At 37.8% G+C, this 23,150-nt stretch overlaps 1 protein-coding gene across 7 annotated transcripts in view; it reads right to left on the bottom strand.

The window, feature by feature from the left end:
• The window catches only part of LOC121373365 (transcription factor 12-like), a 162,176-nt gene that overhangs the window by 98,674 nt on the left and 40,352 nt on the right, over nucleotides 1–23,150 (bottom strand). For all 7 annotated transcript variants that reach the window (XM_041499965.1, XM_041499966.1, XM_041499967.1 and 4 more), the window contains one exon: nucleotides 1–28. This exon is cut by the window's left edge and continues 37 nt beyond it. In XM_041499965.1, the coding sequence (XP_041355899.1) occupies nucleotides 1–28 (28 nt within the window). The remainder of the gene's footprint in view (nucleotides 29–23,150) is intronic.

The raw sequence follows: 23,150 nt of genomic DNA, 5'->3' as shown, positions 1-23,150 counted from the left end.
CCCCAGTTTCCTGCCTCATCAATGCCAGCTAAAAAACACAAAAACAAAAACTAATTAATAGTTAAATAACAAATTGTTAATATTTAGTTGTGCATTTGTGATGTCATTTAAAAAAGAAAGAAAACAAGAACAACAGCAACTCTTGTATCTTTACCGTGACATGCAGAATATTCAGTATTCATTAAATAACAATGGATGGGTGGATGGACTGATGATGGGTAAACAAACCATTATTATTTATGAGTAGATTTATGGATGGATGGATGGACAGGTGGATGGATGGATGGAAAGATGGATGGATAAAAGTATTAACAGCTTAAGAAATCTCCTGTAAACAAGTCGAATGTGCAGACAATTCAAACAAGGGAGGCAATTAACGTGTCATTTCCTGACCGGTGACAGCGGCCATATAAAACACGACCGCAGAACTGTGGGTGTCGGAAACGCAGCTCATTCCGTGGATCGGGGAAAACCGGGGTCTTAGTCGACCAAGTTATCTTAATCAACGAGGCCATTACAACAAACTACAGGCTTCTGCGAGATCCATCGCTAAACCCACGTCTTCAATACACGCAGTCGACAGCTAATTAACGCGGCCAATCAAAGTGGTGAAATCTCCGTACGGACAATATGATCAGGCGGGGTCACAGGGGAGACAAATGGATAAAAGGTGAAAATTGAGAAATCCCCGATGGTTGTTGGAAAATGTGTCGTTTTGTCCACAAATCAATTAGTGTTAATAGTGGCGAGAAGGAAAGGAAAGTTTGTTTAACGTCACCTCAGCACATCTAAAACTACAGTTATTTGATTTCTAACATGGTTGTTATACACATGAGACAAAAAAGAAAGGAATGTTTGTGTAACAGCATCTCAGCACACTTTTAAATTACAGCTATTTTGTGTTTTAAATACGGTTATTTATGTTTTGAGAGAGAAAAAGAGGTAAGACAAATATTTTTATGACACATCAGCACATTTTGAACAGCAGCCATTATTAAACAAGAATGCATTCCGAGAGCTAAAGCAATACATGTTCCCTATTTTCGTATCAATTACCAATTAAGTTCAAGGGCCATAACTCGTGAAAAATTGGTATACTGCCATGAATCATGAATGTCAAATTTGATCTGTAGGTAGTACAAAACCAAATAATTTCCAGCTGGGTGCATCAAACTTTTGATAGAGAAGTGAACACCAGAAGTCCTGTGATGGTGATAAATTTGAGTGTATTGGCTGTAAAAAAATTACATCTGGACAAAAAATGTATGCAATTTTATTTCATCTAGTACCATGCACCGTGTCAAGTAGCCTTGTGCTTGGAACATGTATTGGGTACCTGTAAAAAACCCCACACCCATCCAATTTTGTGCAAAACTAGGGGTGTTGTAAAAACATCTGATTATTCCAAAAATGAGCCATGAAAGGTACCATTTTCTTCAGTTAATAGTTTGAGGTAGGGGTTGTAGTACGGATATTTCTGGGTCATAGTTTGGTTGATATATTGCAAAGCAGAGCCTCAACAACTACCAATTAACACAGACTTGGTTGATATTTTACATACTAAAAAATACTTGTGATGAATCCTCTATATATCATGATACAGGGAACCCATGCTTGGTAAAGGAAAGGAATGTTTGTGTAACAACACCTCAGCACATGATGAACTACAGCAATTCGACGTCTAACGTAAATGGTTATTTTAACACTCAGTGGAGGAAGGAATGATGCACTCAACACATTTTAATTAAGGATATATTGTGTCGAACATATCGGGGAAAAGCAGTCCATTTTTAGACCCAACAGGTGATATAGAAATTCAACTGTTAAAACAACAAAAATATTACAGGTAATTTTTTCACGAGAGAGATCAGTGTTCGAGGTTAAAAATTTTGGGAAGAATTTTGGTTGGATACTAACATTTTAAAATCTGGTATCCCACCTGAGAATTTAGTATCCCACTTAAATGAAATTCATAAATAACATCGTAACACGCTTGGATGACACTGTTACTTAACTTCACCAGCAAATGACAATTGTTTCAGCGAAAAATAAAAATGCAGGATTACAAAAAACAACATCATTATATGGTATCCCGGTGGGATACTGGGTTCTTGATGTCTGGTATCCAGAAATAAATTATGGTATCCCCGGGATATCAGGATACTGTTAATCTCAAACACTGGAGATATAGGGAGGATGATCTCGTCTGCTATTTAGCTTGTAATTCTGTTATATCCTAGTTCCATAATGCTCTAAAATACATTTCAGAGGCCCTAATCAGGGGTGGGAATTGGTGAACTGTAAAAAAAGAGGATATCTAGAGAGGTCCCGAAAATTCTTGAAATTCTAGGTTAAAATCTGTGCCATCTGACACATTTTGGAGGAAAGGACGATTAAAATGCGAGGAAATGCAATGTTCCATGAGAGGAAAACAACTGATCCGAGGAGAATTGCCACCCCTGGCTAATGTTCCACACACTGTATGTCCCAAACCCTGCCGTCACCATACCCTGTCTTATTCTCAGCAGGCCATATTTGTGCCATATTTGTTCTCAGCGGGCCATATTCTACTTCCTATTCCGAGTCCTGCCTATACCAATTGATATATGCTATTTTGTGACACTGAATAAAGGTAAAAATCAATTATATTTAATACCAATGATGACATCCTGCAAGTTTAAATATAATGGTGAAAATAGGGTGAAAACAACTGTCATTTGGTCCATAAATCAATGACATCTAATACCAATGGCGCTATTTGACAACACTGCACAAGTTTAAATATAATGGTGAAAATAGGGTGAAAACAACTGTCATTTGGTCCATAAATCAATGACTTCTAATACCAATGGCGCTATTTGACAAATCATAAAAATTTGAATTGTTATTCATTTTGTCCTCAAATCAATTGCATCTTAATAACAAAGCACAATTAGGAGAACCTGCACAAGTTTAAATTTAATGGTGAAAATAGCAAAAAAATTACATTTTGTCCTTTAATCAGTTTAAATATAATGGTGAAAATTAGACGAAAATTGTAATTTTGTCCTTAAATCAATTACATCTAATACCACAGCGCAATTTGGTAAATTTGAAAAAAGAAGTAAATTTGAAAAAAGAAGTGATTTTGTCAACGTACCATTTGATGACATTCTACAAGTTTAAATATAATGGTGAAAATGGGGGGAGGGAGGGGGGGGGGGAGAGATGTGCCATTTTGTCTTCAAATCAATTACATTTAATACCACCACACTGTTTGGTGACCCTGTACAAATTTAAATATAATCATCAAAATTTGATTTTTGTTTGTTTTCATTTTGTCTTCAGATGAATTACATTTAATACTGCCGCACTATTTGGTCACACTGCAGTAGTTTAAATATAATCGTCAAAATTTGAAAACGTTTACATTTGGTAAATATTAATGATGAAAATTTGAGAAAATAGTCATTTGGTCTACAAACCAATTACATCTGATAACAATGCACTATTTGGTGACACAACACAAGTTTAAATATAATCGTAAAAATTAGAATTTATTTTTCATTTTGTCCTCAAACCAATTACATCTAATACCACCACACTATTTGATAACATTCTACAAGTTAAAATATAATCATCAAGATTTGAAATTGTTTCATTTTGTCCTCTGATCAATTACATCTAATAGCACGTCGCTATTTGGGGACACTGCACCAGTCTGGTTACAAGACTGCTGGGATTATCACTCTCAGTGCCACAATTGGCCGTAAAGTCGAGAAACAATTAGACTCTGATGGGCTTCAAGTGTCTCCATTAGGAGTGTTAATAGGAAATTTCAACACCAGTGCAGCCTGCATCATGGTCACTGCGGTAATCATAAATGGATCAATGGCAGAGGACGTTACTAAGTAATTAACCAATCGTGTTGCCTTACACAGCTGCACTGGGATAAGGTGTGTGGATCAATGGCAGAGGAGGTTATAAGAGTAATTAACCAATTATGTAGCCTTGTACAGTTTGATCAATCCACTGTTTAACTTTATTTAGTCCCTTACAAGAAAAGGAAAAGAAAGGAATGTTTGTTTAATTAGTCCTTAGCACATTTTAAACTATGGTTATTTAGAAAGGAAAGGAATATTTATTTGACGACACCTTAGCACATTTTAAACTACAGCTATCTGGTGTCAAACATATTGCTATTTGTACACTAATGTGTTTTAGTTGGACAGTGATGTGTTATCAATTAAAAGACATACAATTAGTTACTCATAGGTGATGATCCAGTCATCATAGCCATATCATGCAATGAAATAAGCACCACTTCACTGCTCTGTGATATGAAAGTTAATAAAAAAACCGACTGCTCTATAAGACTTTCAGTTAATTATAATTGCAAGGGCTGTAAATATTTTAGTTGGACAGTGAAATATTGCACTCCTCTTGGGTTTGAAAACTAAACGGTCTTACAAAGGACGTGTGGTTTGTTCGAAAGTGTCATAGCCTTTTTCACCCCTCCGACTGAACTAACTCGACTGCAGGGTGAGACAATGCTTGTGCAGCTCAAAAACAAAAGTCATCTAATAAGATGCATTATTCTCACCCACGTCAGGCCCCTCAGCTTTGGTCAATTTGTAACTGGGAATAATTGGTGAAGATTTTTCCACTTTCATTTATTAGCGTCAATTTGTTTCCTGTAGTTATTGATCTGTTACCACGACGCTGATCGAATTGGCTGACAATAGGCGATAATTACATTTGTATCAGACAAAATTACACACCTATTCAGTGGTAGTCTCGAGAACTACTGTGAGCTTTACAAATTTTGCATGGCATTTTGAGAGAAAACCCACAAACTCAACAAATATACACAGCAGAGTCAAACTCCTTACAGAAAAAAGGCCAGTTCTAAAGTAAACGGCCAGTCACTATTACATGGCTCTAGACTGCAGCATCACAGTGGAGGTAATAAAGGGTGTGTTGAAAATAAGTAAGACCAAATTCAGTGCAAACATGTAAACCTCAAAATCAATGGGATGTTTCCGAATGTGTACAACTCTTTACTAGCTATTATTAACAGCACTACCCTAAAAAGACCTTGATGTGCTCAGAACAGACCAAACCAAAAACCAAATTAGTGTGATCTAAAGCTTATCAATATTTCCATGAATATACAAATTATACATTCAGGGGAAGGGTGTGTGTGTGTTTGAGGCTAAATATCAATATTTTCCTGCACACCTTGAAGAGTACGAGAACAGCAACAATTGTCTACTTTGTATGCTCATGAACATCTCGTTCACTGTAAGCTGCCCCTAAAAAGGACGGTTTTCAGTCTTTTTTGTTAATGGCAAATCCCTACCCATGCTGGATTCCCCCCACAATTCCTGCCATGCTGGATCCCCCAATTACTTCTATGCTGCATCCCCCAATTTCTACCATGCTGGATTCCCCCCCCCCCCCCTCAATTTCTGCCATGCTGGATTCCCCTCCCCTCAATTTCTGCCATGCTGGTTTCCCCCCCACCCCCTCAATTTCTGCCATGCTGGATTCCCCCCTCCCAATTCCTGCCATGCTTCATCCCTCAATTCCTGCCCTGCTTCATCCCCCAATTACTTTCATGCTACATCCCCCCAATTACTTTCATGCTACACCCCCCCCCCCCCTTCCCAAATTACTGCCATGCTGTATCAGCAAAAATTACCTGTATGCTCTCGTTTCACACAGGTGTTCATGATCAAATATCAAATTAAATTAATCCGCCCGACTAGTGATTTGGCAAACCCATTGTTCCGACTACCTCATAATTACCAACTGAACTGACATACCGGGTATATGGACCCAAGGAATTTATATTGACAGTCTATTTGTATATTGTATATTACCAATTGAACTGACATACCGGGTATATGGACCCAAGGAATTTATATTGACAGTCTGTTTGTATATTGCATAGTACAGGCTTTCAAGCAAGATTTTGTGAAAAATAAGGGCTTTTTTAAGGGCAAAATTCTTAAAAAATAAGGGCTATTTTTAGGAATTTTTAGGACTTTTTTGACAAAAAATAAGGACTGAAATTCAATAATCAATATAAAAGAAAAACATTCTGTACTCACCTCCAGGGAGAACATAAATACAAAAGCTAATTACCAACTCAGAAGATCATGCCAATGGTCATCAACAGCGATATTCAGCATATCAATACAACCAGATTAAAGTAATCTGATATGGTGCAAATCCATGCTGAATATGATGCTGATAACCACCAAGATGTCTTCTGAGAAATACATTAATTCAACATATTCATTATCTGAAAGTATACTAAGGCTAGATTTAATTAATTCCAACACTTATTTTATGTTGCATTTATCAAAAGATTTCCAAATTTGAAAATTTAGGATTTTCACCAAAAAATTAGGGCTTTTTAGGATTTTGAAGCTTTAATAAGGAATATTAGGGCTGCTGTCAAAAAATAAGGAAAATAAGGGCCCGCTTGCAAGCCTGCATATTACCAACTGAACTGGCATACCGGGTATATGGACCCAAGGAATTTATATTGACAGTCTACTTGTATATTGTATATTGTATATTACCAGTTGAATGGACATACCGGGTATATGGACCCAAGGAATTTATATTAACAGTCTACTTGTATACTGTATATTACCAACTGAACTGGCATACCGGGTATATGGACCCAAGGAATTATACTGACAGTCTATTTGTACATTGTATATTGCACGCACAGTAAAAGAGCTTCATTAAAGTTAATTCTTAAAACAGAATAATCTATGTGATATATTACTTTTTCTTTACTCTTGCTTACACAGTAAACGTGATATATTACTTTTTCATCTTGCTTACTGTTAAATAAACAATTCTTAAAACAGAATAATCTACGTGATATATTACTTTTTCTTTACTCTTGCTTACTGTTAAATAAACAATTCTTAAAACAGAATAATCTACGTGATATATTACTTTTTCTTTACTCTTGCTTACTGTTAAATAAACAATTCTTAAAACAGAATAATCTACGTGATATATTACTTTTTCTTCACTCTTGCTTACTGTTAAATAAACAATTCTTATATATTACTTTTTCTTTACTCTTGCTTACTGTTAAATAAACAATTCTTAAAACAGGATAATCTATGTGATATATTACTTTTTCTTCACTCTTGCTTACTGTTAAATTTAAAGTTTGTTTTGTTTAGCAGCACCACTAGAGCACATTGATTTATTAATCATCAGCTACTGTATGTCAAACATTTGGTAATTTATAAAGTTTGTTTATAAAGTTTGTTTTGTTCAACGACACCACTAGAGTACAATAATTTCTTAAACAGCAGCTATTGAATGTCAAACATTTGATTATTTTGACAGTCTTAGAGAACAAACCCAACACATTTTTCCATTAGCAACAAGGAATAGTTTATATGCAACATACACAGGCAGGACAGTACATACCACAGCCTTTGATATACCAGTTGTGGTGCACTGGCTGGAATATGAAATGGTCCAATGGGCCCACCGATGGGGATCGATCCTAGACTGACTGTACATCAGGCACTTTTAACACTGAGCTCCATCATGTTCCTCTTGCTTATTGTATGATTAAAGCAGCACCATCTATTTCAAACATTTCTATAATTCCGACACATTGTCAGAGAAAACCCGCTACATTTTTCCAAATGCAGCAAGGGATCTTTTATATACACTTTTCCACAGACAGGAAAGCACACACCACATCATTTGACCAGTTGTGGTGCACTGGTTGGAATGAAAAAAAACCCCATTTAGTTGAATGGATCCACCGAGGTTGGTCAATCCTGTGATGCAAGCACCTCAACTGAGCACTCAACCGACTGAACTAAATCCCGCCCCCCCCCCCCCCCCCACCCCCCATACTGGTAACACCAACAGCTCTGTTTGAAAACAAAAAGATAACCAATACTTCACGACCATATTTATCGAAATTATGGAAACCAGATAAATTTGGGAAATCTGGTTTCCATAACTCACATCCCACAACCGTGCTCCCACCTTCCTATCTACAGCCATATCATTTATTGTCTGTCTGAAACACGGACTTTGTAGAGACTATGTAATCACCATCAGTGTATGTCCCATTATTCAATCTTTTTGAAAACATATTTATATGAATCCCATCCCCTAAAAGGCCTCTCTTCTACTATTACTGGGAATGGTGACTTGTCATGACAAAATATTCACCAATACAACATTTAAAAAAATATTTCTTGTTTTCAATACTCCTATCCCCAATAAGGCCTCTTTTCCCCCCCCACAATCCCCTACCACATTGTTTTCACTCTGTTGGGAACACTGGCTTTATGAAGACAAAATGATCACCAATACATTATGTTCCCATTAATCAAAATTTGGGGAATCTTCTGCCGTTGTCAATGATGATTCGGGAGTTGGTAGAAAATTAGTCTGAAGTGCAGTCGGAATGGGATCAGGGAAATGGGGCGATGTGTTTTCATCAACGATGAGATGTTCTCATTACTTAATGGTAATTTGTGAACTCTCTACTGGGAACCAGTCCACTTTATAGCCTCATCCATCTTCATTAGGCCAACCAGCAGTAAAGAAATTAATGAGGAGTACCGGTCTACTGCTAAATAAGTTAAGCTTACATTTTCAGTTGGGCCTAGTGAAGGCCGTTATTCAGCGGTCGCAGGGACATGTAACTCACGTGCCTTGACCCATTTTTTGAAAAGACACGTAAATCACGTGCCTCAACGACTCATTTTTCGTTTGCCTTGACTCATTTTTCATAACCCATGTCTTCGCACTTTTCACTGCTGCAAATAACAACTGACTTGTGGTTTTATTTTAATAAAATCATTCTGTCAATGTTCGTCCTTTTTGTCACTGAATTAGAATTTTAATTCAACACATTGCCATGAATGAATTTGATTGGATCACACAAATGTTTGATGCATTAACCAATGAGACATGAACCAAGAACTTGTTAAAGGGACTCTGCCGAGTTTGTAGCCATTTTATAAAATTTTCGGAAAATAAAATATTTTTTTCATATTATAAAAATGACAATTTATTTACATTTTTTAAATTAAAAAATGCATTTCTGGCCATTGTAATGTATTGTAGCAACTCAATATCAATTTCTTGTCGAAAATAATTTTGTACTTCCAAATTTATTATTTCTTTCAATGGCCAAACGAAATTTGAAATAATTCAGCTAAAGGTCATTCCAAATGTATTGATCCGTATAATACTTTATATTTGAAACATGTTTAAAGGCACTCAATCACAGATTTAGTGGGCCTTATTTCTCTAAATATGGATTATAAATGGAAATTACATTCATTTGGAATACCAAACCTAGTTATTGTTTGACCCAAAACATTTTAATTGAACTATGATCAAGGGAATTGTTGTTATTATTTTTATTTTTATTATTATTATTATTATTATTATTATTATTATAATGTTGGTAAAATCACGTCACGGTGGGGTGGGTGGGGCGGTTGTTACAGAAACATTACTTAAATTTAAAAGGGGATCCAGGTCCCAACTTTACTGCTATAAATTTTTTTTTTGCAATTTTGCACATTTGAAATATGACTAAATACAGCAAAATAAGGTTTAGTCGTATTTATTTGCGGTAAAATTAACTTTTAAATTTTGTACGTAAGGAACCTCAGAATTGCAATCAGAGAAAAAATATTAAGTTCAAACCCTTCTGTTAGTTTGTGTACTGTCCGCAGTTAGTTTCTCTTTCAGTTAATTTACGTCAGCAGCTGATGATTTGTAATTTTTATTTATTTATTTAATTTATTTATTATTAACGTTTGTAGGGGCAATATTATGATTCATATAACACCCCCCCTCCACCCACCCCCCCTCCACCCCCCGTCCAGAAAACGCACTGTTTGTACAGTACTTAGTATGTATTCCTCCTGTTCCAGATGGTTTGGTAATATGGATCAATCAAATACTTATTTATTGCCTATATATATTTTTGCTGTGAATATAGCCAGCCGTCGTTAGCGGAGGCTATATACACAGCCGTTGTACATCGTATATAAACACCGTCTAGTTCAGAGTATTCTTTTAAAATGTAACCATTCCTATCCCAAGTCAGCTGTTATGGCATATTTTGCATAAAATGAATTTGACAAGGTGGAAAATGAAGGTGTTTGTGATCCAGATGTTTAAAGTTTTGTTTGCATACGACTAATGATAAATTTACCTATAGATGCAAAGGCCTTATTAGTCGGGATTGTCGACGTTTAACATGCTTCTGTTACTAAAATAAATTAATGTATAAGCTTATTATCATTCAGTACATGTTTTTTTATTAAGTTTTAATAACTTATTTTCATTGTTATTTTTTGCTAATTACCCTACGTCGCAGAGGACAGTAAAGCGTTCTCGTTATACGAGCTTGGTAAATCATTTTGACACTGCGGTTATTCGGGGGATGTCCGTCACGTGGCTCAAAATAATACGTCGCACCTCTGCTCTCCAAATAGCCGTTATTTTTTTCTGAATTATGGACCGTTGACATAATTCAATTATTTTTATAAAATATCAATAATAACAGGGCTTCTAGATTATGGTAGCCCAACTCCCATGGCTAGTGATATTCAGTATTGGGCTAGTAAATAATTACTATAACTAGCCCGATGGCTAGTGAAATACCCATTGTCAAATGCTGCATTTACATATTTTGTAAATATGAATATCCTGCTCCCTCATTCCATCCCAATCTAAGGATTTTTAAGCTCAGTCTCCCTCTTTAGGTGACATATCTGATTATTATTATTAGTAAAATGTGATTTTTTTAAAGTAGGGCTAGTGAATTTTTAATGACTAGTACATTTTTTAAATCACTGATCCCATGGCTAGTGGATTTTTATAGAATTCTAGACATGCTGATAATAAGTGGAATATACTGGTTATGTAGATGGTTCAATAAAGTACTTTTAGGTACAAATCAAATGTATATATTGTCATATAATACTTTGTTGAGTCAATAATTAGGTCAACCATCCGTGATTGAGCGCCTTTAAGATAAGATAGTGTTTTTAAAAACAGGAAAAAGCAGAATGTGTTTATTTTGTGAAATATGTTAAGGTAAGATAGTGTGGGGTTTTTTTTAAAAAGGATATGCGTTCATATTGTGCTAGAGCTGAAAATTCAAGACGGTTCCTTTAATATGTATTTGAGATTTTGTTTTTCAAAACACACATTAGTTTGAATACAATGTATGATAAAGCTTTATGTCAGACCTCACCATAAAAAACAAGAATTCTGATAATTGAAAAGAAAGAAAGAAATGTTTTATTTAACGACGCACTTAACACATTTTATTTACGGTTATATGGCGTCAGACATATGGTTAAGGACCACACAGATTTTGAGAGGAAACCCGCTGTCGCCACTACATGGGCTACTCTTCTGATTAGCAGCAAGGGATCTTTTATTTGCGCTTCCTACAGGCAGGATAGCACAAACCATGGCCTTTGTTTAACCAGTTATGGATCACTGGTCGGTGCAAGTGGTTTGCACCTACCCACTGAGCCTTGCGGAGCACTCACTCAGGGTTTGGAGTCGGTATCTGTATTAAAAATCCCCATGCCTCGACTGGGATCCGAACCCAGTACCTACCAGCCTGTAGACCGATGGCCTGCCACGACGCCACAGAGGCCGGTCTGATATTTGAATGTCTCGCCTACCATAAATGTTTTGGGTGCACTGTGATGCAACTTTAAACCAAGTTTTATTGACCTAGGACTTTAATGTTAATCTTGCCTTTTTGAAAACAAAATTTGGATGGAAATGTAGCATGTAGTTGACCATCATCTAACAGCTCATTGGACGCTAAAATATTCAAACAGTTTTCAGATTCTCATTCCAGAAATCTTCATGAAGGAAATGGTTTATTTAAAGATGCACTCAACACATTTTATTTACAATTATATTTGGGTTTAGCCGATGCCTTGCATACTATGTGAATTGGGCAGCCATTTTAGACCTTTGTGTAATCCTTAACTCGATCTATAGGGCCAATCCAACAATATTAAAAAAATTATTAGTTTTTCTTAACCTTTTGAGTACTGCAGGCGACATACTGTACATTATATACAGTGCATTCCCCAATTCATACTTCCTGCCGTTTTGCACACAACACTCACTGGAAATGGAAATATAATAAAAGAAAACAGATTTTTTTTCAAAATGGTGGTTTTTGTTTTGATTTTTTCAATTGAAAATACCTTGAAATTTTGAGTTCAAAAAGTGGTTTTCGGCAAGTATTTTCGCTTGACAACAATGGCGGCACGTTGCGGTCATTTTCAGGGATCGATAGCTGATTGTGACAGCTAATTTGATAATAAATTTGATCATTTTAGCAACAACGAAAATTAACAAATATTGCAATATGAATCGTAGTTCGGGTTTAAAAAAAAATTCTGGTCACAAAACCACTGTTATCGGGAAAATGGACATAAATACTGGACAGCTGGCCACAAATGCCCGTAAGTAAACACAATTTTTTGCCTAATTTTAATCACCATTAGCTATCTAAAAATAATAAAAATTACAACAAAAAAAACCCCACGAAAATGATACTTACCGATTCATATATGAACTTTATTTCATGTATTTATAAAACATTTAAGTGAATATATGTGAGTAAAAATTATAAACTTGTACCCACTCAACATGGTTTTTGTTAAAAATTAATCCAGTAGTCTAAAGGTTAACCCACTTTCATCTTTATACAGCTTTTTATACTGCTTTTTACACTGTTTTAATTAAGCTGTTGCATTTTTACACTGTTAATCATCACATCTGTATTTACCATAGTTTGACACCCACCAGCTGATCTATTTCTTGTGCTGGGGTGTTGTTAAACATTCATTCATCCATTCATGAAGATTTTCTGGATAGATTAACAAAAGTTTCATCTCTGTTAGAATTCCATCCAGTGCACCATGACAGGTATATATCAACGACCATGGTATGTACTATCCTGTCTGTGCCCTTGTTTAGTGGGTTTCCTCTAAGACTATGAATGAACAAAAATCACCAAATGTTTGACATCCAATACCTGATGATTAATATAATCAATCTGCCTCGGAAGCAACAGTCAGTGCCTTTAATTGTCATGGTTAAAGCCACTGTCTGTAGTTTCTGAGATACATATTGTTATGTATTTTCTTATTTATCCATGAATAATTTATTTCCATTCTAAGCAAATTGAAAACTACCCAAAGAGAGCCCTTTCTGAACCATTCCTTCCCAGTAACCATAGGATCTGGTAGATCAATATGAATTTAAAAAAAATGCAATAATGGATTAAATCACCCAAACTGGGCCCCTCTTAATGGTTCCTTGCTAGGAACTGTGGGCTGCTAGATAGGTCAATATGAAACCAGCAACAATAGAACACTAGTACACTCCAAACCACCCAGACAGGACCCCTTCTGGGTCAATATCATACCACAGCTGTTCAGGTCACAAGAAGCAAGAGGACCACAATGCAACAGGCTTCAGAGAAAAAAATAAAAAATAAAAAGAAGAAAAAAGAAGAAAAAAAAAGGGGGGAAAAAAGAAAAAGAGGAAAGGAATAAATAAAGCAAAGACAAGGAGAGCCTGTGAGAAAGTCTGTGATGTGGAACACTTGTGTAACAACACAGCCAGCCAAGAGTTGCAGCCTGAGCTGTTAGCCCCCAGTATGTCCTGTCTCTCTCTCTCACAAACACACACATACACACACACACACACACACACACAGACACACACACACACACACACACACACACACACACAGAAACACACACACACACACACACACACAGACACAGTATTATACGGCATGTATTACACCGCACAGCACGTATTACACAGGCTGGTAAGAGGTACCAATAGCATATGTTCAACAGGTTCCCATATCTCAAGGAAGTCACTCCATTCATACATTCTGCTTCACACTGCATGGATACTTTTTCAGCAAGCACTTTGTATTCATAGTCTTAGAGAAAGGGGGAAAAGAAGAAAGGAAAAAAAGAAAAAAACACTGGGCAGATTTCATTCAGTCAAGAGAGCAGAGCATGAATGTGTATTTGTTTGGGTTTGAATTTTCTCTACTGTTCAGTACCTGGCTCAGTCAGTAGAGCACTTACATCAGGGGCTTGGACTGCAGGATCAAACCCCCTCAGTGGAACCATTGAGTTTTTCTATCCCAACCAATGCCCAATAACTGGGATTCAAAGACTGGTATATACTGTCCTGTGTGGTAATGCCTGTAACTTATTCTTTGTTTAGCAGGAGTATTCCATGTGGTAGCAGTGCCTTGTTGTCAGCTGCAATGTTTGATACATGTCTTAAATAAAACTGAAAATTTAAATTTTATTCAATATATAAATATTTAAATAATATATTTAAATATATACATATATGATTTAAATAAAATTCAAATTTAAAATTTCATTTAAATCATATATAACAGAATCTGGGTTGTGGGTAAAAAATATAAAAATTAAAAATTAAAAGCCTGCCACTACGCCCATGAAGTAATTTCTGAAACACACCCTTACAGGTGCAGTCAGCCTTAAAAAGACATTGTTGAGTTCCTTTATTTCCACTTCCACTAGTGGAATGCCCCTGGAGGCTGTTTCCTCCCAACAGTAACATACTGCAGGATGTGAGCTAACTGTGGCACAGGTGCTAAGTGGCAGTGTGGAGGAAATCTGCCAGATTGCAGTTGCACATGGTGTGTCTCTCGCTGACTGCCAGACCAGCCACCAGCAGCAGAGAAAAGCCAGCCCCAACCTGAAGCCAGCCGGGACCTGATCTCTTCCAGATGTCGACCTGTCAGCCAGGCTATCAATCACAACACCACTGTGCTGCAGTCAGTGTACAGGTGCTGTGTGCCACACGGGATCAGGGGAGAGAACTCTCACAGAAAGAAAGAAAGAAGTGTTTTATTTAACGACACACTCAACACATTTTATTTACGGTTATATAGTGTCAGACATATGGTTAAGGACCACACATATTTTTTTTTAGAGGAAACCCGCTGTCGCCACATAGGCTACTCTTTTTTACGACAAGCAGCAAGGGATCTTTTATTTGCGCTTCCCACAGGCAGGATAGCACAAACCATGGCCTTTGTTGAACCAGTTATGGATCACTGGTCGGTGCAAGTGGTTTACACCTACCCATTGAGCCTTGCTGGGCACTCACTCAGGGTTTGGAGTCGGTATCTGGATTAAAAATCCCATGCCTCGACTGGTATCCGAACCCAGTACCTACCAGCCTGTAGACCGATGGCCTGCCACGACGCCACCGAGGCCGGTGAACTCTCACAGGTGCTGTGTGCCGCACGGGATCCAGTGAGAAAACTCATTTCACAAGATCGGGGAGAGAACTCATCTCACAGGTGCTGTGTGCCACACAGGATCAGGAGACAGAACTCATCTTACAGGTGCTGTGTGCCACATGGGATCAGAGGAGAGAACTCATCTCACAGGTGCTGTGTGCCACACAGGATCAGGGGAGAGAACTCATCTCAGAGGTGCTGCAGTCAGTGTACAGGTGCTGTGTGCCACATGTGAACCGGGGAGAGATCTCATCTCACAGGTGCTGTTTGCCACAGAGAAATCTTACAGGTGTACCCACGTGATTAAGGGAGAAAACTCCTGTCACAGGTGGTGTGTGCCACACATGATCAGGGAAGAGAACTCTCACAGATTAAGCCACATGTGATTAAGGGAGATAACTCCTGTTACAGGTGCAGCTACATGTGATCAGGGGAGTGAACTCTTACAGGTGCAACCACGTGATTTAGGGAAAACGAACCCTTGCTGCTATTAGAAGAATGTAGCAATTATCCTGTGAAGACTATGTCAGAATTACCAAAGGTTTTCATTCTGGTCACACCATCCACACACTCATGGAGGCTTTCTCTACAGATACTTCCTGACTGCAGGCAAGCTGTTCACCATGTCACACAGGCAGAACACGGATTCCTATCTAAAACAACTTTTTTACAGAGAACATCACAGCTTTCCAGATGAGGTTGTAAAGCAGTATGTGTGTGGTTGTGTGTGTGTCTATGTATTTGTGTGTATGCGTGTGCATGTGTATCTGTGTGTGTGTCTGTGTGTGTTGTGTGTACGTGTGTGCGTGTGTGCATGTGAGTGCGTGTGTGCGTGTGTGTGTGAACCTACCCTAAAGACATTTTTAACTCTGATATATTGTAACCCTTCCCCACAACATCCAGGTGGTTAGCACATGCAATAAATTCAAGAATGTTACTTTGTTATCCATCAAATCCCATTAAACAAAAACATCACTATCTATAAACTGATCATCTGTGTGTTATTCAACGAAAGTCAGACATGCAGGAATCAGTATAACAAGAACAATCATATGAAACCAGCTTCGGACTACAGGCTGGTAGGTACGGGGTTCGCAGCCCGGTACTGGCTCCCACACAGAGCAAGTTCTTAGGGCTCAATGGGTAGATAGATGTAAGGCAACTACACCCTCTTCTTTCTCACTAACCACTAACAATTAACAACTAACCCATTGTCCTGGACAGACAGCCCAGGTAGCTGAGGTGCGTGTCCAGGACAGCGTGCTTGAACCTTAATTGGATATAAGCACGAAATAACTTGAAATGAAAAATGAAATGAAAATCATATGAATGAATAACAAAAGAAAAAGAAGAAAAGAGTTACTTTGTTTTGTTTAACACCACCACTAGAGCGTATTGATTTAAACTAATTATAACGTACCAGTGTGTCTGTGGAGCCATTTTACAGTAATATTAATAATAATGTGAATGCAGGAATAATTTGTTTTCAATTTTTTTTTTATATTTGTGACATTTCTGGTGAATGAAAAATTGATTAACAACTAGTGTTTAACATTTAAAAAATTAAAGTTTGTTTTGTTTAATGACACCACTAGAGCACATTGATTTATTAATCATCGGCTATTGGATGTCAAACCAATTGATATACCAGTCAAGGTGCTTGGACAAGAAATAGCCCAATGGGCCCACCGACATAGATCGATCCTAGACCGACTGTGCATCAGGCAGATGCTTTGCCACTGGGCTATGTCCCACAGATGCTCTGTCACTGGGCTATGTCCCACAGACGCTCTGCCACTGGGCTATCTCCCACAGACGCTCTGCCACTGGGCTATGTCCCACAGATGCTCTGTCACTGGGCTATGTCCCACAGACGCTCTGCCACTGGGCTATCTCCCACAGACGCTCTGCCACTGGGCTATGTCCCACAGATGCTCTGTCACTGGGCTATGTCCCACAGACGCTCTGCCACTGGGCTATCTCCCACAGACGCTCTGCCACTGGGCTATGTCCCACAGACGCTCTGCCACTGGGCTATGTCCCACAGACGCTCTGCCACTGGGCTATGTCCCAGAGACGCTCTGTCACTGGGCTATGTCCCACAGACGCTCTGCCACTGGGCTATGTCCCACAGACGCTCTGCCACTGGGCTATGTCCCAGAGACGCTCTGCCACTGGGCTATGTCCCACAGACGCTCTGTCACTGGGCTATGTCCCACAGACGCTCTGCCACTGGGCTATCTCCCACAGACGCTCTGCCACTGGGCTATCTCCCACAGACGCTCTGCCACTGGGCTATGTCCCACAGACGCTCTGCCACTGGGCTATGTCCCACAGACGCTCTGCCACTGGGCTATCTCCCACAGACGCTTTTCCACTGGGCTATGTCCCACAGATGCTTTGCCACTGGGCTTTCCCACCCATTGTTTTAAAATTGTGTAGCAATCTCTGTAACTTGTGTAGCAAATCACTGCCATGTGATACTGAACAAAATGTTCATTGGAATGTGAAACTTGACAAGTGTGTCATATATCCTATAGACCACCAGGTCTGTACCTGAGTTACCACACACTGTGTTTATTTCCAACATGTTTCAGGTAAATCAAACACAAATGAAGTTAACATAGATTAATATATTTTTACAAACAGCATCTCTTTCAATGTTAATCAGAATCACAGCTGCTGACAGTTCTAGTCAATCTGGAGCAATAACTTGTGGAAAGGAAAGGAATGTTTGACATATGACACCCCAGCACATTGTAATAGCAATGGTAGTTCAAAAAGCAACGGAATGTGTTTTAATATGTTCAAATTTTGCTCAGGTTGTATAGCACTTGACTGAGGTGTTTGAGTTGAAGGCTCAATCTTCAGAACACTCATTGAGTTTTTTCCTATCCCAACCAGTGTCCCTCGACTCATATACCAAAAGCCGTGGTACGTATCATCCTGCCAGAAAAAGTGCATATAAAACATCTCTCGTTGCTAATGGAACAATAGTAACAGTGAGGTACATGAGATACCCATCAGGAGTTTGATGGAGAAGCACACAAATTACTGAATGTGTTTTATGAAATTAGAATTGATAAGGAAGATATGGTGTGGACAAAGATTTCCTTTAATGTGCAGTAATGTGTGTAAAGTAGGTCACAGTGACCTAGTTATAAATATGTGACAGACCACTATTCCAAGTTGTACTTGCATACAAGAACTGATGAACCTATATGATTTGGTAAAAAAAAATATCCCCAGAAAGAAAAATTTACCTGGACGTTTAAGTTTACATACAACCAAACGTCATACCATAATACAACCTGTCAAAGGGTATATAAAGATGTAGCAGGTTTCCTCTCAAGACCACATGTCACAGTTGTCAAATGTTTGACATCCAGCAAACAATGATGAATAATCAATGTGATTTAGGGGTGTTATTAAACAAAAGAAACACACCTTTTAAAAAATACAAATGTGAGCTGATGGTGTCGTTAAACAACAAAAAAACAATTTCTTTATAAAGCTCAGCAAAGTTAAAAGTTTTCTGTTTAACAACTCTACTAGAGCACATTGATTAATTAATCATCACTAATTGGATGTCAAACATTTGGTAATTCAGACATATAGTCTTAGAGAGGAAACCCGCTACATTTTTCCATTAGTAGCAAAGGATCTTTTATATGCATTTTAGAGGAAAACACATAATACAGCCTTTGACCAGTTGTGATGCACTGGTTGGAATGAGAAAACCCCCCAGTCAGTTGAATGGATCCACTGAGGTGGTTCGATCCTGTGATGCAAACACCTCAGGTGACCACTCAACTGACTGGGCTAAATCCCACCCAAAATGCTCAACATTTAATTTTACTTTATTGCTTTTACGCGTAACTGTATATCTTACAGATCGCAGAACAGAACTTTAATTATATAATGCATGTGATTTATTACAGTTCCCTCTCTCTACACTATATTGCCATCTCTATCTCCACTCAGATATTATACATGTGTAATAAATTCATTGTATTGGTTGCCCTCTGTAAACTATACACCACTGGATCTACACAGCCATGGTTTTATCTGTACATACATCTCCACCGAGATATACTGCATGTAGTAAACTTACTGAATTGTGCCATCACATGACATGAAAACAAGTCACTGCAAATGACACATTCTTGGATCATTGCCAGCAGAATGTGATTACACCTCTATATTTTCAATATAGTTTCGTGCTGTTGTCTCCCTTAGAGACAGTTGCAGAAATGGTTGCATGGTAGGGGTGTAATATTTTATGTATCCACCACGTGAAAAATTAAATTTTATTTAAACAAAGCATACAAAGTATATTATTTTATGATGTACTAAACACATTTCAATTGTGGTTACACTCATGTCACCTTAGTCTGCGTGACACAAATGTCTGCGCACCTTAATTATGTTACATTACGTCTTAAAACAAATGTTGGGGTATGTTTGTAAACAAACAACATTAATTTAATTCATAAAACTGTTGTTAAAACAACACATCTTGATTGTGAATATATGTATAAAACTGGTAGATAGCAATTTGACTAAAAAAACCTCTGAATTAATGTACTAAAAGTATACTTTTGCCAGCCTCGATCAACGTCTTTTTCTAACACGTGTCTGTCAACACAGTAATGATCAACCTTGCATATCAACTTACATAAATTTACATAGAAGCTTCAATACATACATTATTGTAATTTATGAATCCATAAATGAAATGAATGTTTTATTTTATCTGTTAACGTAAACATCCAAACATACTTTGAATTTCCCTCCTAGTGACACAATGCAAAATGGTTGCACACAGATTTTGATTTTGCACTTACAACATGGCCTATTTTAGCTATAGAATGTTTCAAAATTATCCACTGATTGTCCTGTATGTCTAACGAACACTATTTGTGCTCATTTACAGTTAATAACAAACAACTTTTGTTGAATAATGATCAATTTTTTTTACATTGGCTTTTTATAGTCATTTTGTGTTGTCCAAACTAAGGAGCATGGAACACCATTTATATTTATCTCATTTGCATAATCTAAATGTTTCTGAAACAGACTGTAATAGGAAGCGTTTGTTATCTAGAACTTACAAGAAGTCGAATTCATTATTTGTTTGCTATTTCTGTAAATATTAGCGACAGAAGTGGTTGTTTTAATGTTTGCTGCGCAGACTTATGTGCCGTCATGTGGGCCAGTAAATGCACTAATACTAAAAATGTGCTCATTACTTGAGTTTAAAAACATTAAAATTAAAATAACTTTCAGTAGTAACACGTTTATTGTTCCATTGTACTGTGGCGGTGAAACAAATATTCTTAAAGAAAGATTTTAACTTTAAAATATAACACAAATGCTTAGGTGCGCAGACTTCAGTGCCACCAGTGTATATGGTGTTGGATATATGGTTAAAGACCATACAGATTAGAAAGGAATAAATGAATGAATGAATGGATGAATGAATGGATGAATGTTTAATGACACCACAGCACACAAATACACATCGGCTACTGGGTGTCAGTGTATACAAATAAGATGTGAGAGGAACCACTGCAGCCAACTGCCAATTAACGACACTAGAAAACACTGATTAATAATTAGCTGTTAGATATATCAAACATTTTAAAATTATGAGTTGTCAAAGGAAACCTGCTACCGGTACATTTTTTCCATTAGCAGCAAGAATTTTTTTATATGCACTTTCCTACAGACAAGACAGCATATCCTCCTACCAACATGCAGCAAGGGATCTTTTATATGCACTTTCCTACAGACAAGACAGCATATCCTCCTACCAACATGCAGCAAGGGATCTTTTATATGCACGTTCCTACAGACAAGACAGCATATCCTCCTACCAACATGCAGCAAGGGATCTTTTATATGCACTTTCCTACAGACAAGACAGCATATCCTCCTACCAACATGCAGCAAGGGATCTTTTATATGCACTTTCCTACAGACAAGACAGCATATCCTCCTACCAACATGCAGCAAGGGATCTTTTATATGCACTTTCCTACAGACAAGACAGCATATCCTCCTACCAACATGCAGCAAGGGATCTTTTATATGTACTTTCTGAAGACAAGAAAGTACATAGCCAACCTTTGATGTACAAGATGTAGGCTCTGGTTGGAATGGGAAAACCCCTGCGGCTGTCAAGGGCTATCAATGCCAACCCATCACACCCCAGACAACCACTGTACCACTGAGCTATATCCTGCTTCTTTATTTAAGAATAGTCTCACATTGTAATAGGTACCGGCCTCGATGGTGTCGTGGTTAAGCCATCGGACATAAGGCTGGCAGGTACAGGGTTCGCAGCCCGGTACCAGCTCCCACCCAGAGCGAGTTCTAACGACTCAAGGGAGACCACTACACCCTCTTCCCTCTCACTAACCACTAATAACTAATATCTAACCCACTGTCCTGGACAGACAGCTCAGATAGCTGAGGGGTATGTGCCCAGGACAGCGTGCTTGAACCTTTATTAGATATAAGCCCGAAAATAAACTGAAATGAAATGAAATGCAATCGGTGGTCTACTGACCTAACACTGGAAGTAGCCAGCAGATGGCGCTGTACAGCTGCTACCCATAGTGCACCAGCTGTGGCTGTCTGCTGTCAGAAACCTGCACTTGTTACTTACAACAGGTTTCTGCACATGTGGACCACCCTGGCCTCATTACAGCACTGGTTAAGACTACTTCTAGTGTCTTCAACTTCTACCACTATTAGGCTTACATTTTCAGAATCGGGCTACAATTACAGTGCAGTAAGTGTTAAAGCAGTCAATTGAGTGTTTTTTTCTCAAACTAAAGGATCGTTAAGTAATGTTTCTACAATGCACATAATCAGTGTTGGAGGGCCCATTGCGCTGTTTTTTTGTTCCAGCCAGTGCACCACAACAGGTATATCAAAGGCCGAGGTATGTGCTATCCTATCTGTGGGATGATGTATATAAAACATCCATTGCTTCTAATGGAAAAATGTAAGAGGTTTCTTCTGTAAATGTCTAAATGTCAAAATTGTCAAATGCTTGACATCCAATAGCTGATGATTAATAAATCAATGTGCTCTAGTGGCATCACTAAACAGAAAAAACTTTTTTTTTAATACAAGAGGCTGGAGATTTGGCAAACATAAATCTTTAAAATGCAGTTTCTTTAATCTGATGCCACAGAAATGTTTTCATAATTTAAAGTTTCAGCAATTACAAAGTCAGTCAGAAACACTTTACAAAATTATAACAAATGAACAACTGTCATTTCTTCCCTTTTCTTTGACCTTTAAGAAAATGTCTCCATCAAGTATGATTATATGCCCTGGACAGGTCTGTGTAGAGATATAGGTTGAATATGAAGTGTTATTACACCTGTATGTGACATTCCCAGTGAATGTTTCTATACTCTTCAAAAAAAGAAACGCAAAAGGGTACAAATGGGTTATAACTCCGATTTTATGTTTCCTACCGGTTCATGCTTTGTGAATATAAGGTCATTGCATGTCCCAAACACATTCCCACGGTTACATTCAATAAAACGCAGCTACTGTACAGTTCCAAAATGTGAATATTCGCAAAAACGCAGCCACGTGCAAACCATGTCACCACTGCACGTGTGTTGTCTGCACGTGCAACATGAACACCGACAGTATAAAAGTGCAGGGTGTTCGCTTGCCTGGCCTCTGTATCTGGCCGACAGTTGACAATCCAGGACATGCCACGTCTCAGTGAACCGCAGAGAAACAATGCCATCGGCCGACA

The sequence above is a fragment of the Gigantopelta aegis genome, chromosome 5 (assembly GCF_016097555.1).
Source record: "Gigantopelta aegis isolate Gae_Host chromosome 5, Gae_host_genome, whole genome shotgun sequence".
NCBI classification, from domain to species: Eukaryota; Metazoa; Mollusca; class Gastropoda; order Neomphalida; family Peltospiridae; genus Gigantopelta; species Gigantopelta aegis.
This window is presented reverse-complemented; position numbering and strand designations above follow the sequence as displayed.